Source organism: Coregonus lavaretus (genome assembly GCF_964263955.1).
Source record: "Coregonus lavaretus genome assembly, chromosome: 19".
NCBI classification, from domain to species: domain Eukaryota; kingdom Metazoa; phylum Chordata; class Actinopteri; order Salmoniformes; family Salmonidae; genus Coregonus; species Coregonus lavaretus.
In genome coordinates, this window is record NC_140006.1 from 40,948,219 (window position 1) to 40,965,690 (window position 17,472).

Consider the following 17,472-nt stretch of genomic DNA (forward strand, 5'->3'; position numbering starts at 1 on the left):
TCACGATCGTCTTGACGAGAAGGAGTAGACCAAGGCGCAGCGTGTGAAACGAACATGACTTTAATAGTAAAGCACAAGTACAAAACAAAACACGATCGTGAAGTCCACAGTAACACTGACTGAACACGGAACAAAAACCCACAACACCCAAAGGAAAACATACAGATTAAATATGGCTCCCAATCAGAGACAACCAGCCGACAGCTGACACTCGTTGCCTCTGATTGGGAGTCACACATGCAAACATAGACATAGACAACCTAGAACACCCAACATAGAAAATGAACACATAGAATGCACACACCCTGGCTCAACATAATGAGTCCCAGAGCCAGGGTGTGACAAAACCAGATAATATTTTTTTCTTTAAATACGGAAACCTGGAAAAACAAAACAGCAAAAACTGAATGAAATAAATAATGGAGTCAGGCAAAAATCGGATTCACTTAGCCTACCTAGAGCTCCTCTTCTGGAACATTCAGGGTTGTTATGCAAGATGTTTGTTTTTGGAGACAGAATGTATGTATTTATTTCCTCTTTGTTGCAATAGCTAGCTATGTGACTGTGTCTAGTTGAAGAGGCTTCCTCCAAACCTGAAGTGGATTGTTTGGATCGATCAAGTAGCTCACAAATTATTTGTGATTTTTTGTATTTTGATTAGTTTAGAGCTTTTCTAAAACTAAATAAACTAATGTTTTTCTAATCAAAGTATTTCCTGGAGTACGTCCAGCCAGTCCACATCTTTGATGTATTCCATAACTAGCAGTAGCTGATTTATTTTAATTTTATTTTATTTAACCTTTATTTAACTAGGCAAGTCAATTAAGAACAAATTCTTATTTACAATGACGGCCTACCCCGGCCAAACCCTTTCCTAACCCGGACGATGATGGACCAATTGTGCGCCGCCCTATGGGACTCCCGATCACGGCCGGTTGTGATACAGCCCGGGATCGAACCCGGGTCTGTAGTGACGCCTCTAGCAGTGCGATGCAGCCACTCAGGATTATAAATTGACCATTTGAATCAGCTGGCTGGGGGTGCTCCAGGAGAGCTCTGTGAATCACTGGGTTAGAGGTTGATTTAGAAAACCATTCTTACATTTGTTTACAGACAGTACTGTAGAACACAACATTTGTGTACACAGTAGGCTGCATATCAGACCTGGGTTCAAATAGTATTTGTTTTCTTTACAGTCTTAATCTGTGCTTGATCTTGCATGGCACAATGGAACCAAGTGCAAACCCCACCCATCTGGCACACCAGGCAGGCTCAATCAAATGGCCAAAGTTTCTTAAAGATTTAAAATACTAGGCTAATTGAACCCAGGTCTGGTACATTAAGTAAGTGGCTACACATTTCCCAATTGAGTTCAAAGGAGATGCACAAAGAGAGATCCACAGTGTCTTGAAATGTGGCTCCTAAAAGAAAAAGATATGTCCCTGAAACATTCCTCCCTATAAACATGTAACACCAGATAGAGACTTGATTAAGATATGTCCCTGAAACATTCCTCCCTATAAACATGTAACACCAGATATATACTTGATTAAGATATGTCCCTGAAACATTCCTCCCTATAAACATGTAACACCAGATAGATACTTGATTAAGATATGTCCCTGAAACATTCCTCCCTATAAACATGTAACACCAGATAGATACTTGATTAAGATATGTCCCTGGAACATTCCTCCCTATAAACATGTAACACCAGATAGATACTTGATAAAGATATGTCCCTGAAACATTCCTCCCTATAAACATGTAACACCAGATAGATAATTGTGTCTATTTTAACTGCCCGTCTTAGAGTGCAGGTAATGTACAAGTGGTTGGTTTGGTAAAGTCTTTCATTTGGCTTAAAGTATTGTTTTCCTGTTTGTGTCTTTTCCTTTATAGTATAGTCAAAGTATGGTTTTTGATAACAGCTTTTAGGGGATGGACTTCCACAGACAATGACTTGTGAAGATCACAGGTTGGGACATCAGTATGCCCATACAGTCTGCATACTGTAGACATGACTGCATGCACAGACATCAGTTCATCATCTAGTTTGAATTAATATATTTGTATTCCATTGTAAACTACCTTTTATTCAAAGTGAGATCTACAATAGTCAAGTGAAATTTTACTTAAAATTTGAGTGAAAATAAAAAGACAATCCCTCAAAAATGTGTGTACATTGATGAATTTGTGCAAATCTAATTGATTTTCCACATTGTTTCAACGGCGTTGTTCCCTGTTGAAACAACGTTGATACAACCTGTTGTTGTTTGCTCCAAATGGGAATATACACAATCTATGTCTCGAGACTTAAAAATCCTTCTTTAACCTGTCTCCTCCCCCTTCATCTGCACTGATTTGAAGACGATTTAACAAGTGACATCAATAAGGGATCATAGGGATATTGTCAGTCTATATCATGGAAAGAGGTGTTCTTAATATTTTGTATACTCAGTGTATTTGCATACAAGGAGATTTGCATTGGCGAAAAAAGGCTTCTCGAGACACTTGTAGCGGCAGAAAATGTTTTATGGATTGATACTCTGTATGTTTGTACAGAGCTCTACGATCAAACATCTGACCTCAAAGACCGCCCACAGACGCACAGGAAGGGCATGCAGACATCCCAGAATGGCCCTCACTTCTACTAGGGTGCATCTCTCTGACCCACTACTCTCACACCGGGGTTTATGAGAGATACGACCGTCCTTGTCTGCTTGTGTTAAAACTGATAATATGTGTCAAAACAACCGACAACGGATTATTCTAAATTCATGCATCTTTTTTTCTTCACAGATTTTGAAGACCTTTTTGATGACGATGATATCCGGTGAGGAAGATTGAGTTTCTTTTTTTTTTAACTTTTGAAAAGGAATTGATTGAATGAACGAGTGGATGAGCTAATATACGTATCATGTACATCTTTTTTCTTCTTCATTTTTTCGGGACTACACGGCAAACTAACTATTTAAACTCTAATGACATACCATTTACATTCAGGCAAATATGCGTGCTAGTTCTAGGTTTAAAAATACATTCTTACTAAATCGCCACTGCTGCCACCAGATGTTGCAAGGTTCCGAACAAATCCCAGGCATTCCACCATATGTTGGGATGTTCCAATTATGAGTTGCTATCATACTCATGTACCTTCAACAGACTTCCAAGTTGGATTGTAGGTTTGTGTGTGTCTGAGAACACCTGTTAGTTAGGCATTTGGAGCATAATTATATATGGGATGATCCCAGAGCCTCCGATGCAGTCGGACTGCAGATGGCAGATGATGAATGGGGCTCCACAAGAATCACTTACATTAGTTGTAATGACAAATTAAAGCCTGATAATAATGATAATTCATGGGTTTTATATATGGGCACAGTGAGGCTTGATGAATATAGAGTTTTAGATTAATATCCTGTTTTATTTGGTCTCTATTGGTTACATAAACGTTAAGGAGAAAGATGAGAAAATATATATATCGCTTGTCCATGCATTTGGTTACCTTGAGACACTAGAGCAGGACACAGTACATTATAAAGCGGCAATCAAAGACTATATACAGTACCAGTCAAAAGTTTGGACACACCTACTCATTCCAGGGTTTTTCTTTATTTTTACTATTTTCTACATTGTAGAATAATAGTGAATACATCAAACTATGAAATAACACATATGGAATCATGTAGTAACCAAAAAAGTGTTAAACAAATAAAACTATATTTTATATTTGAGATTCTTCAAAGTAGCCACGCTTTGCCTTGGTTAAGTGTACCTTTGCACACTCTTGGCATTCTCTCAACCTGGAATGTATTTCAATTAACAAGTTCATTTGTGGAATTTCTTTCCTTCTTAATGCGTTTGAGCCAATCAGTTGTGTTGTGTCAAGGTATGGGGTGGTATACAGAAGATAGCCCTATTTGGTAAAAGACCAAGTCCATATTATGGCAAGAACAGCTCAAATAAGCAAAGAGAAACGACAGTCCATCATTACTTTAAGGCATGGAGGTAAGTCAATCCAGAAAATCTCAAGAACTTTGAAAGTTTCTTCATGTGCAGTGGCAAAAACCATCAAGCGCTATGATGAAACTGGCTCTCATGAGGACCGCCACAGGAAAGGAAGACCCAGAGTTACCTCTGCTGCAGAGGATATGTTCATTAGAGTTAACTGCTCCTCAGATTGCAGCCCAAATAAATGCTTCAGAGTTCAAGTAACAGACACATCTCAACATCAGCTGTTCAGAGGAGACTGTGTGAATCAGGCCTTCATGGTAAAATTGCTGCAAAGAAACCACTACTAAAGGACACCAATAAGAAGAAGAGACTTGCTTGGGCCAAGAAACATGAGCAATGGACATTAGACCTGTGGAAATCTGTCCTTTTGGTCTGATGAGTCCAAATTTGAGATTTTTGGTTCCAACCACCGTGTCTTTGTGAGACGCAGAGTAGGTGAACGGATGATCTCCGCATGTGTTGTTCCCACCGTGAAGCATGGAGGAGGAGGTGTGAAGGTGTGGGGGTGCTTTGCTGGTGACACTGTCTGTGATTTTTTTTGAAATCAAGGCACACTTAACCAACATGGTGACCACAGCATTCTGCAGCGATACGCCATCCCATCTGGTTTGCTCTTAGTGGGACTATCATTTGTTTTTCAACAGGACAGTGACCCAAAACACACCTCCAGGCTGTGTAAGGGCTATTTGACCAAGAAGGAGGGTGATGGAGTGCTGCATCAGATGACCTGGCCTCCACAGTCACCCGACCGCAACCCAATTGAGATGGTGCTCAGCATATGTGGGAACTCCTTCAAGACTGTTGGAAAAGCATTCTCATGAAGCTGGTTGAGAGAATGCCAAGAGTGTGCAAAGCTGTCATCAAGGCAAAGGGTGGCTACTTTGAAGAATCTCAAATCTAAAATATAGTTTCATTTGTTTAACACTTTTTTGGTTACTACATGATTTCATATGTGTTATTTCATAGTTTTGATGTCTTCACTATTATTCTACAATGTAGAAAATAGTAAAAATAAAGAAAATCCCTTGAATGAGTAAGTGTGTCCAAACCTTTTATAAACTGGGTGGACATTTTTCTCAAATTAGTGCACTGGGCCTTTATTACTTCTGTATGAGCGGACCAAAACCGTCTCAGCACCCCCACCACTAAACATCTTCCCGCGGCCATGTTTCTTACGTTTCAGAATGTTTCACCTCGTTGACTGACTACACCACAGTACGTGTTCTCTTCCCCTCTTGGTGGCGTGTAGTTCGCCAAACGAACATGCAAGAGAACAGAGATGGAAAACTGCTTACATGAAAGTGGTGGTAGGGCCTCATCATTTTTACAGCAAGGGTCTGTTTTTTTTTTAACACATTTTTTTTACTCCTCAAGTGTTAAGAAACCGCTTTATGGGCTTTTCACACAAATTTCCCTTGCCATAATGTTTCCATGAGTATAACAACTTTGACATTAACAATATGGTTACTATTAACTTAGAGTTGTTTTCAAGGCAACTGGTTCATTGACCTGTAGAATGCATCCATGTATGGAAGACTGAGGAGGTAATGTCTTCACTTTGCACAAGCGTGGTCCATTTGATGATACATACATTCTATACTACATACTGTTCAAATGTGGCATAGTCCTTTTCCCACCCTCCATGTAGCATGACGTTTGCTTATGAATGGTTTATGAAGTATCTACGAAGACCTTATGAAGGGTCATTGAAGGCTTCATAAAGCCATTCAAGTTGATTCCAACAGAACCAGTTCAGTGCCACTGGGCCCATTTTTCCAGGCATCAGTCAGAACTGAGTTGGTAAGTGTGCTCATAAAGACCTCCGCCTGGACAGCAGTCGCTCTCTTCAGTGGTGTTTCCAGGAAAGATGGCGTAAGAGTTAAGATAGTGTAACGGTCAGTGTTATCCAGCATTCTTGGGACGTCCCTAACCTTAACCCTTACCCTAACCTTAATCCTACACCTAACCCTAACCTTAACCATTTTTAAATTTCAACTTCAGTGGGGTAGGGATGTCCCAAGGTTTCTGGATAGTACGAACCATAGTGTAACTGTCTGTAGGAACTGTGTATATCTGTTCCTGTCTATTCATGTTCTGTATTATGTCATGTTTTGTGTGGACCCCAGGAAGAGTCGCTGCTGCTATAGCAACAGCTGATGGGGATTCTAATAAAATACACACACAAAAATCCAAGAGGAATGTGTTATGGGTATATGACTAGATAATGACTAGGGCTGTCTCTAGGAACCTGCTGAAGACACAGTACATAGAGATACTGTAAATAGTAGTAGAAGGAAGGCTAGATCTATGGCTGAGTGAGGGATCTTTACATTCTATTATTCTACACTAGGTGTTCTATGAGAAACAACACAGTCAGAGAGAGGTTGACTGTTTTTAGGGTTTTACTGAGTGAATCATGCTGCCTGAATCAGCTCCAGGATCCATAATAATGGCCATTCTATCCAAAGACATTGACTGTTGTCTTGATTGATATTTGTAGCCATCTTAAACCCAAATTCCAAATCGGTGTACAAAAAAAAAAAGATAAGGTACATCATAATGATATCCCGTTAATCTGGTATTTGTTTACCCAGGGGTCTTGCTGTTCGGTTGGGGTAATTACAGGCCCCCTATTGGTCCATCAGCCAGTTGTGCAGGAGCCAATCCCGGAGCGTGTAACAGCATGCTCCAGAAATACGACATGCCTTTTGGTTTTTCATTATCAAGAAGCTCCTTAAAAATGCTGCCCAGCGCTCCTCTCCCATACAAGGGAGCAGAAAGGTAGGGTGTACACACAGTTCAGTTCGCTACACCCCCCGAAACCAATCAACCCAGAGAGCCACTGGCTCCTTCAGGGTCCCAGGAGGGCAGAGCTTCACTTGAACAACAGGTAAGTCATGGATTACAATGCTTGTAAATAATCAGAATAATGTATTACATTTGGAAAGCGCTTTTCATTATACAATAATGAGCTCAAAGTGCATGAATGTGTAATGTTTGCTAGATGTATAATGTATGCTAATGTGACTTTTATATACAGTTAATGTAAATTGTTTACATGACCATGGCTAAAGATGGGCTTATTTAGTACCAAGCTCTTTGTGTGGTAGGTATTCTACTGTCAGTCAGTAACTACATGCAGAGTTTATTTCAGAATCTACAATGATTCAGTCGTTGGTTTGGGAGCAAAGCTGGAGATGGATTTTCATTATAACAGATGGAGTTCTATTCTGTCAAGTCAATTGCTCCATCAGTGGTAAAGTCAATAGAAGAATAGCAGGAATACATAGGATGCCAGTGAATTACATTTGAATGCCTTTCAAGATATTGCCTTAGGAAAAACCGTATGGTCTAGTCTGAGCAAGACAAGCTGGTTACATGATATTGTTTTGCAGAAAGTTAAATGATTTTTTTGTTGAAGTTACTAGCCTTTGGTGTTCTATGATTAGTGCAACGCTCCAAGGTCAGCTGTTGTCAACCTTCAACCTTGATAGAATAAACAAATTAGGATGATTAACCCTTTACAGGACAATGACTTGGGCCTGTATAAACAATTGTTTACTGCAAAGTTTATGAATTGACATGACCATACACAAGCAGACATGTTGTGAGCTAGAGGAGCCGTTCAGTACTGGAAACTATTGTTAAATGGTACAGGTGCTAAAAGGAGAGCGCCATTAGATGGGTTAAAAATATCATTACACTTCATAATACGTTTTATGAGTAAGCCATTATAAATGCTTAGAAACCTTTATATAAATGTTTCATAAACATGTCATGTTATGTTATAAATGTTTATGAATTGTATTACTTAGAAATGTTTATAGTTTACAAATTAGGAAATATTCATTTATTATTGGTATGAGAACTACTTATTCATAGTTATTTAATACATTAACATTTGTATAAAGTCTCACCCATTTTAGCATGTTCAGGAATAAATCTCACCCTCTCTCACCTGTTCCTAAAAAATACTCAATATTCCCAACTTCGCCGTCAGGAGACAGACAAAGCTGAAAATGGCACGGGCAGGAAGACTAACGTTTTCCCTGATCTACACTGGAATCCTCCTAGTGTTATCACCAGGTGAGTGAGACTGCCGTGTTTCAGCACTTTCTGACTGATTGACTGACTACAAGCTAAAATAGATCACTCTATATCAGTCGCTTTACTGTAGCCCAGTGCTTATTTTGTCAATCGGGATGTGCCGGTAGAAAAAGTGAGCGCTAGAGGGGGTGGACCTGGGGAGCTCTGATGTACCGGAAGCATAAAAAAACCTTTATAATAAAGCATTGAATGCATATCATCATACTTGCTTAGTGGCATAGAGCAGTAGTGTAGAGGCACTTGCAGAAGTTGCACACATGGGAAACATTTTTTGTGGTCTAGGGTCTGGGAAGTTTTTTGACTTTTATAAACGCATTACATTTTACATAACTGAAGACTCTGAGCTAACTGGGAACTCTGAGCTGGGATATCTCCGACTTCCGACTTCAGTACGTTCAAGACAACTGGGAATTCAGGAAAAAACGAGCTCAGACTGGGAAAATTAGTTTTGAACAGTCATCGAACTCTGAATTCCAAGTGGGGAACTCTGGCCTCTTTCTATCACTCAGACTTTCCGACCTAGATCACTGATGTCATGATTCGACCACATTTTTTCCGAGTTCCCAGTTGTCTTGAAAGCACCATAATACCACACAAACGATCGATCGAAATGACAGGCTACTTTGACACTGAGATTCTGATTTGAATGAAAACGACCTTGTCTTGAATCCATCAATAGCCTAGGCCTAGGAGTGTGGAGACATATTATATGCTACAATATGAGGAGGGAATTACAGTCCTTAAAATGCTTTCCAGTTTCACTGACTCACCCAATGATGTGCAGCTCACTCGCTGGTTTTGGCATAATGCACTCGTGCCAAAAGCCTCTCTCTCTCTCTTGTTTTACTTTGTAAAGTTGATCAAATATTTTTGTAGCCTACAGCTGACAGATTAGCCTTCACTTTTCAGCAGGAGCCATTTGCTTTCCAACCTGTGTTTTCCCGCAATTGTAGAAGTATTGTGAAAGGCCAGTTTTGTCTACGTGCTGTTAGTTCACAGATTTACAGCGCGTTCCCGACTGCATGCTAGGCCTTGTTATTGGGTTACACTCCACAGCTAGGCTATTTTTAATAAGGTATTGATCCTCTGTGGCTACATTTTAGGCTTTCTCATGGTGTAGTCGGCTATTCTGAATGATTTCATTTCTTTCTGAACAGACAGCAGTAACTCTATAACTTTGGCACATTTTATTTCAATTTATCAGGCTTGCTGAAGCTCCCCCAGAACCCTTAACACGGCTCTATTTAAGCAATAAGGCATGAGGGGGTGTGGTATATAGCCAATATACCACGGCTAACGGATGTTCTTACTGTGTGCCTGGATACAGCCCTTAGCCGTGGTATATTGGCCATATACTACGAACATCCGAGGTGCTTTATTGCTATTAGAAACTGGTTACCAACGTAATTAGAGCAGTACAAATACATGTTTTGTCATACCCATGGTATACGGTCTGCTATACCACTGCTGTCAGCCAATCAGCATTCAGGGCTCGTACCACCCAGTTTATAAAAGGTTTTACATTATGAAGTGCAATGCTGGAGAGATGAGTTGCAGACTCATGTCTATCAGAGCATAGAGGGAGAGAGATCATAGAAAGTGAATCTCATTCTAGTTCTGTGAGAGATACAGGGGAGGGGGCGGCAGGAGAATTAACAAAAAGGCAACTCGAATTAACTTTGATGGCTTTTCTTATAATTTTTACATTGCAAAAACTGCAAGTTATTTTTCATGCCAATAGAGGTACCGGATCCGGCCAAATAGATTCTGGAAAGAAAAAGTCAAAAACGTAGTGGTGACAGGATCTGGCTCAAATTAAGCACTACTGTAGACCAGTAGATCCCTATATAATCAGTCACTTTACTGTAGCCCAGTAGATCCCTATATAATCAGTCACTTTACTGTAGATCAGTAGATCCCTGTATAATCAGTCACTTTACTGTAGACCAGTAGATCCCTGTATAATCAGTCACTTTACTGTAGACCAGTAGATCCCTATATAATCAGTCACTTTACTGTAGACCAGTAGATCCCTATATAATCAGTCACTTTACTGTAGACCAGTAGATCCCTATATAATCAGTCACTTTACTGTAGACCAGTAGATCCCTATATAATCAGTCACTTTACTGTAGACCAGTAGATCCCTATATAATCAGTCACTTTACTGTAGATCAGTAGATCCCGATATAATCAGTCTACATAAAGCATCATTCATACCACTAATGGATGTTAGTACACGATAATTGATATCTTGTCACACCCGGGCTCTGGGACTCTATATGTTGAGCCAGGGTGTGGTCATTCTATGTGGTGTATTTCTATGTTGGGAGTTCTGGTTTGTGTATTTCTATGTTGGCCTGAGTGGCTCCCAATCAGAGGCAACGAGTGTCAGCTGTCGTTGGTTGTCTCTGATTGGGAGCCATATTTAAACTGTCTGTTTTCCCTTTTGTGTTTGTGGGATCTTGTTTCTAGTCTGTTGTGTTAGACCGTGAACTGTCACGTTATCGTTTTGTTGTTTTTGATCGTGTCTCTAATAAAGAGTATGTTTGCCTGCAACGCTGCGCCTTGGTCCTCATCTCTATACGACGATCGTGACAGAAGATCCCACCAGAACTGGACCAAGCAGCGGGTCGAGGAGCCATCGCCAGGGAAATCCCTAGCGGATATCCAGCGCCTCCTCGACTGGGTCTAGCCGGGTGAGGAAGAGAGGGGCTTGACGTGGAAGCAGAAGGGCGAAAGGCTGGCGAGAAGCATGGAGACCTGGTCCACGGGTAGGAGTGAAGCCCATACATTTTTTAGGGGGGGGCTAACGCCGTGGACGACGGGGCAGCAGGAGGCCGCCAGGTTACGGGAGTCACTGGTCACCAGGGGGAAGGAGGATGTAGAGGCACGGCGAGAGGTACTGGGGTGTGTTGCCAGTCCGGTCTGGCCTGTTCCTGATCCCCACGTAGGGCCAGTGGTGTGTGTTCCCAGTACGGTCCGGCCTGTTCCTGCCACTCGCACCAAGTCTACGGTGCGCGTCGCCAGCTCGGCCCGGCCTGTTCCTGCTCCCCGCACCAAGCCTGTGGTGCGCGTCGCCAGCCCAGTCCGGCCCATTCCTGCTCCCCGCACCAAGTCAGTGGTGCGCGTCGTCAGCCCGGTCCGGCCCATTCCTGCTCCCCGCACCAAGTCAGTGGTGCGTTTCATCAGCCCTGTCCGGCCCGTTCCTGCTCCCCGCACCAAGTCAGTGGTGCGCTTCGTCAGCCCGGCTCGGCCCGTTCCTGCTCCCCGCACCAAGTCAGTGGTGCGCTTCGTCAGCCCGGCTCGGCCCGTTCCTGCTCCCCGCACCAAGCCAGTGGTGTGCGTCGTCAGTCCGGCACGGCCCGTGCCTGTTCCACCGGTGGCTGGTCCGGCACCGGTCAGATGCTTCACGCCGGAGCTAGAGCAATCCGCTCCACCAGTGTGCAGTCCAGCTCCGGCCAGCGGGGCCAGACCGGACCAGGGGCGCTATGGGGGGATTATTGGAGGGTGGTGGGCAAGCCCGGAGCCAGAACCGCCGCCGAGGAGGAATGCCCACCCAGCCCTCCCCTGTTTTGTTCAAGTTGAGGCGCGGTCGCAGTCCGCGCCTTTAGGGGGGGGTACTGTCACACCCGGGCTCTGGGACTCTATATGTTGAGCCAGGGTATGGTCATTCTATGTGGTGTATTTCTATGTTGGGAGTTCTGGTTTGTGTATTTCTATGTTGGCCTGAGTGGCTCCCAATCAGAGGCAACGAGTGTCAGCTGTCGTTGGTTGTCTCTGATTGGGAGCCATATTTAAACTGTCTGTTTTCCCTTTTGTGTTTGTGGGATCTTGTTTCTAGTCTGTTGTGTTAGACCGTGAACTGTCACGTTATCGTTTTGTTGTTTTTGATCGTGTCTCTAATAAAGAGTATGTTTGCCTGCAACGCTGCGCCTTGGTCCTCATCTCTATACGACGATCGTGACATATCTACAATGTCACTAAAATGATGGGCTGTTACTTCCTACGCTCCACATCAAACCAGTGCATGTACGGTAGATGATCACTTGTCAGACATAGGGAAACACATTCAAGTGTAGCATAACTCTTTCACGACACCACCATATACAAATACATTAATCTCTGATGCCTTAGAGTTGAATCTCTGATACCTCGGAGCTGAATCTCTGATGCCTCGGAGCTGAATCTCCGATGCCTCGGAGCTGAATCTCTGATGCCTCGGAGCTGAATCTCTGATGCCTCGGAGCTGAATCTCTGATGCCTCGGAGCTGAATCTCTGATGCCTCGGAGCTGAACTCTAGTCTCATTAGTCAAGGTGAGGCACCGCAGACGTCTCACCATAACAGAACCAGCTGACGAGGCGTTTTCCCTTCAGCCATAAACCTCTGAAGGGAACCCCTGGTGCTTTTTAACGTACAGAGACTCAATGTACAGAACATCAGAATCCCCCCTCCCCGAAACATCTTACTGTATAGTGGGGGTTTAATTGGGTGGAGTGCCTTTTTGGGCTCTCTTTGTAGTTTTACGGTTTCCACTGACTTCCAGTTCGGCCCCATGCAGTAGTAAACAAACCCAGGCCCCCCCCCCACATTGAAGGATGTGTTTAGGGGTGTGTGTGTGTGAATACATGCAGGTGTGTATGTTGGGATGTGTCTGTGTCTGTGCGCATGCATGCATTTGTGTGTGTGTATGTGTGCCTGCATGTGTGTGTGTGTGTGTGTTTGTGTGTGTGTGTGTGTGTGTTAATCGCCAGGATGCTGCCTGAGCTGTTCCTCTAAGCGCCGGCTCCTGCCGTGTGCTCCCAGAGACCTATTAGCAGGGCCAGCATTTTCCCTCGTTTAGGGAACACAACATCTGGTTCTGGTTCTGGTTTCGACTCATGTCCCTACTGTTGTTTTACAGAGTTTCTAGGAGCCAGCCCGGTGAGGCAGAATGTGGAGGAGGAGGGTGAGTGAGGGGGACTGGTTTGAATGAGACAACAAAGGGAACATGGATATTAGCATGTTCCATCCCAGTCAAAAGTTTGGACACACCTACTCATTCAAGGGTTTTTCTTTATTTTTACTATTTTCACGTTGTAGAATAATAGTGAATACATCAAAACTATGAAATAACACATATGGAATCATGTAGTAACCAAAAAAGTGTTAAACAAATCCAAATATATTTTAGATTCTTCAAAGTAGCCACCCTTTGCTTTGATGACAGCTTTGCACACTCTTGGCATTCTCTCAACCAGCTTCATGAGGTAGTCACCTGGAATGCATTTCAATTAACAGGTGTTCCTTGTTAAAAGTTAATTTGTGGAATTTCTTTCCTTCTTAATGCATTTTAGCCAATCAGTTGTGTTGTGACAAGGTAGGTGTGGTATACAGAAGATAGCCTTATTTGGTAAAAGACCAAGTCCATATTATGGCAAGAACAGCTCAAATAAGCAAAGAGAAATGACAGTCCATCATTACTTTAAGACATGAAGGTCAGTCAATCCGTAACGTTTCAAGAACTTTGAAAGTTTCTTGAAGTGCAGTCGCAAAAACCATCAAGCGCTATGATGAAACTGGCTCTCATGAGGACCGCCACAGGAGTGGAAGACCCAGAGTTACCTCTGCTGCAGAGGATAAGTTCATTAGAGTTAACTGCTCCTCAGATTGCAGCCCAAATAAATGCTTCAGAGTTCAAGTAACAGACACATCTCAACATCAACTATTCAGAGGAGACTGTGTGAATCAGGCCTTCATGGTCGAATTGCTGCAAAGAAACCACTACCAAAGCACAGCAGTAAGAAGAAGAGACTTGCTTGCGCCAAGAAACACGAGCAATGGACATTAGACCGGTGGAAATCTGTCCTTTGGTCTGATGAGTCCAAATTTGAGATTTTTGGTTCCAACCACAGTGTCTTTGTGAGACGCAGAGTAGGTGAACGGATGATCTCCGCATGCATTGTTCCCACCGTGAAGCATGGAGGAGGAGGTGTGAAGGTGTGGGGGTACTGCATCAGATGACCTGGCCTCCACAATCACCCGACCTCAACCCAACTGAGATGGTTTGGGATGAGTTGGACTGTGGAGTGAATGAAAAGCAGCCAACAAGTGCTCAGCATATGTGGGAACTCCTTCAAGACTGTTGGAAAAGCATTCCTCATGAAGCTGGTTGAGAGAACGCCAAGAGTGTGCAAAGCTGTCATCAAGGCAAAGGGTGGCTACTTTGAGGAATCTAAAATATATTTTTGGTTACTACATGATATGTGTTATTTCATAGTTTTGATTATTCTACAATGTAGAAAATAGTAAAAATAAAGAAAGACCCTTGAATGAGTAGGTGTGTTCAAACTTTTGACTGGTAATGTGTACTGGACCGTATGTCATACCAAAAGATTTTCAGACATAAACAGCTAACTCACTTACTGTGATACCATTATATACAAGTACACACACCCTTACAGTACACACATCCTTACAGTACATACACAAATGTCCATGTAGTGGTGTACTCAAACATACTTATGTACTGGTGTTGATGTCTTTATTTAATCTAATATGGCACTTTTTGAGTCCACATTCTCTTCTTAATATATGCTGTACTTCTCTCTATTGTTCCAGCATCTGCAGTATCCAGGGATGTCCGCAGCAAGAGGAGTCTTCCTGTCCTCCAGCGTCTCCCTGACTTCTGGGGATGGTACAGATTCTTCATGGATACTGGTAACCAGGAAGGAGTGAGTAGCTAACAATCCACAGACATTTTTGTTTGGAGTGAATGTACTTTTGGTTTGATACCTACCAGTTTATCTTAAAACATATACTTCAGTTTATTGACGTGTAGATAACTGGTACTTTGTACTGCGCCTGCCTCTCCACCCCCACCCCCCCCCCCACCCCCCCACCCCCCCATTAGCCCTTGACAGTCTAGATTGAGCCTGGCACAATGGAACCAATGGAATAGTCAAAAAAGCGATCTGGCTTTTCAGGCAGGCTCAATCAAACGCACAAAGTATTTGAAAGAAAACATTCCATTTGAACTGAGGTCTGGACCTGATGGGAGTCTGTCTCTTCCCTCTCTTATAGATAGAGCATCTGGACAAGATGTACATGACCTACCTGCAGAACAAGCACCGCTCCGAGGAGGGTCCCACCTTCAACCACTACCTCACCCACCTCAGTGCTATCTACAAGACCTGCGCCGACTCCGACAACCCAGAATGCATCGCTGAGTCCACCAGCAAGCCCAAGGCCAAGGTGGTGATGCCCGCGCCCATCAAGACCGCCACAGTCGGAATGTGCAACCCATATATCGACCCGTACTGCCTCTTCCCCATGATCCCTAAGATAGCTGCCCCAAATCCTCCTCTGACTCCAGCCCCAGCTCCGGTCAAAGCCGCCCCAGTGCCTGTCCTGACCCCCTTCCTGCTGTACCCTCTGAAGACCCCCACAGGGTTCTACTACGCCCCAGTCCTGGAGCCCTTCCTCACCGCTGAGCAGAAGACAGAGCTGCTGCGTATCTGCAACCCCGACGACACCGAGTGTCTGCAGTACCACCTGCGCGCCGCCTACGGCTACAGGCCCGCTCTTGGACCCGCCCCGTCCTATGCCGCCCTGGGCTGCGATCTCACCAAGGACCCCTACTGCCGGCCCCAGCTGGTGAAGAAGGCCCCCTCCGGCCTCTTCCACCTGTACCCCACCTGCGACCCGGCCACCGACCCCCTGTGCATGGCTAGCGTAGCAGCCCCTCCTCCTGCCCCCCTGGAGACCCCCAAGGAGCAGCACTGCAACCCCCTCTTCGACAAGGGCTGCAATCCCCTCACCGCCACCAAGCTGGCGGGCCTCACCAAGCCCGTCATGGAGTACACGCCCAAAAACGTACCAGCGCTGGCCCCCGCCCCTCTGGCGTGTGACCCGCGCTACGATCCATACTGCCTGCTCGGTGCCGCCGCCGCCCTCCGTAAGGCCCCCCCAGCGCTGCCACAGTTCCAGATCCGCTCCCGCCTGGGCGTCCTCGGGAAGACCAAGGAGGGCCATAACTGCTACGTGCACTACGACAAGGACTGCACTCCTGTGGAGGCTAACGACGAACCCAAGGCCCCCGACGAACCCCTGTGCCATCCCTACGACTTCACCTGTAACGGCATGTCCGCCCCCACTCCGCTCACCGCAGAGGCCGACACGCCCAAGAGCGGCGTGATCCTGCCCGATCCCGACTGCGACCCCGAATACGACTACAACTGCCGCCTTCGTCGTGCAGAGGACTCCCCCGCTGCGACGGAACCGGCGGCCAAGGAGCCCAAGGAGGAGCCGGTGCAGCAGAAGGCCGTGCCCGAGTACGCCGTCCCACAGTTCGAAGACTTCCTCAGGAGCTACATGGCCATGGGTCAGTACAGGAAGAAGTAAATTAAAAAACACACAACGTCACACAAATGTCAACTAGACGCTAGATCTAGATCACTAGGAAGAAAATGAGACAAGTTAATATGTTACACACACACACACACACACACTCACAGTCCTCCTAAGTTGCTAACATATCTCCCATGGTCCATTACTGCTGAAGCAGGACGACTAGTGTCTTATCAACAGGAAGATCCAGGCCTGCAATAGTGAATCAGATTTGCTCAGTTACAGTGCCTGAAGGTGTATCATTTTACTGTCAATGATATACTGGCTGGGATATACTGGCTGTGATATACTGGCTGTGATATACTGGCTGTGATATACTGTCTGTGCGGAACCCAACATGAGTCCCTCTAGGTTTTATGGTCCCATAGAAGTCTGTGTGAAAGGTGCGCATTAAAAACGATGTTTATCTGTAGAAGAAATCCTCTGTAATGTGTTTGTAGAATAGGGGTAGCTAGCATACTTGAAGACTGTCAATATGTTGGTATGTTTTCTGTGGTTGTACATTGTCAATTTCCAGTGTTTTGTGAACATAGTCTCTCTTGAGTGTATTTAATGTTGTTTTCATAGCTTTTCTAAAACCTGTCAACCTCAAACCCTTCCCCTGGTTAGTTCTTTTTTAAAGTTCCAAATAAAACGTTTTGAAACAAGCTGCTATTTTTTTTATGGAAACATGCATTAATACCCACAGTACACAATGACGTAACCGATATATCACAGTTTCTCTGATAAAAAACATGAAAACACAGTAAAAAGCCATTGCTGTCTGAAATGTATGTCATATTAGCAAACGTTCAGCATTTTAGAGATAATAATATTCAGCGCTGGTCATCCCCTGAATTCACCAGTGGTGTCAGCAGTGGGATCCAGCGGTGTAGGAAGTCCATTGTAGGCGTATCCAGGAAGTCAGAAGAAGTATCAATATCACGACATGGCTTTTCTTACGACTGAAAGCTGACTG

At 44.1% G+C, this 17,472-nt stretch overlaps 1 protein-coding gene across 1 annotated transcript; it reads left to right on the forward strand.

The window, feature by feature from the left end:
- Positions 1-8,036: 8,036 nt before the first annotated feature.
- LOC311146308 (uncharacterized protein) lies at positions 8,037-16,607 on the forward strand (the record flags this gene model as incomplete). The annotated part of the gene is made up of 4 exons (XM_084182798.1): positions 8,037-8,103; positions 13,030-13,074; positions 14,727-14,839; positions 15,189-16,607. The coding sequence occupies 4 exons, from the start codon at positions 8,037-8,039 to the stop codon at positions 16,506-16,508; spliced, it is 1,545 nt and encodes a 514-aa protein (XP_084038924.1). The 3' UTR covers positions 16,509-16,607.
- Positions 16,608-17,472: the final 865 nt, after the last annotated feature.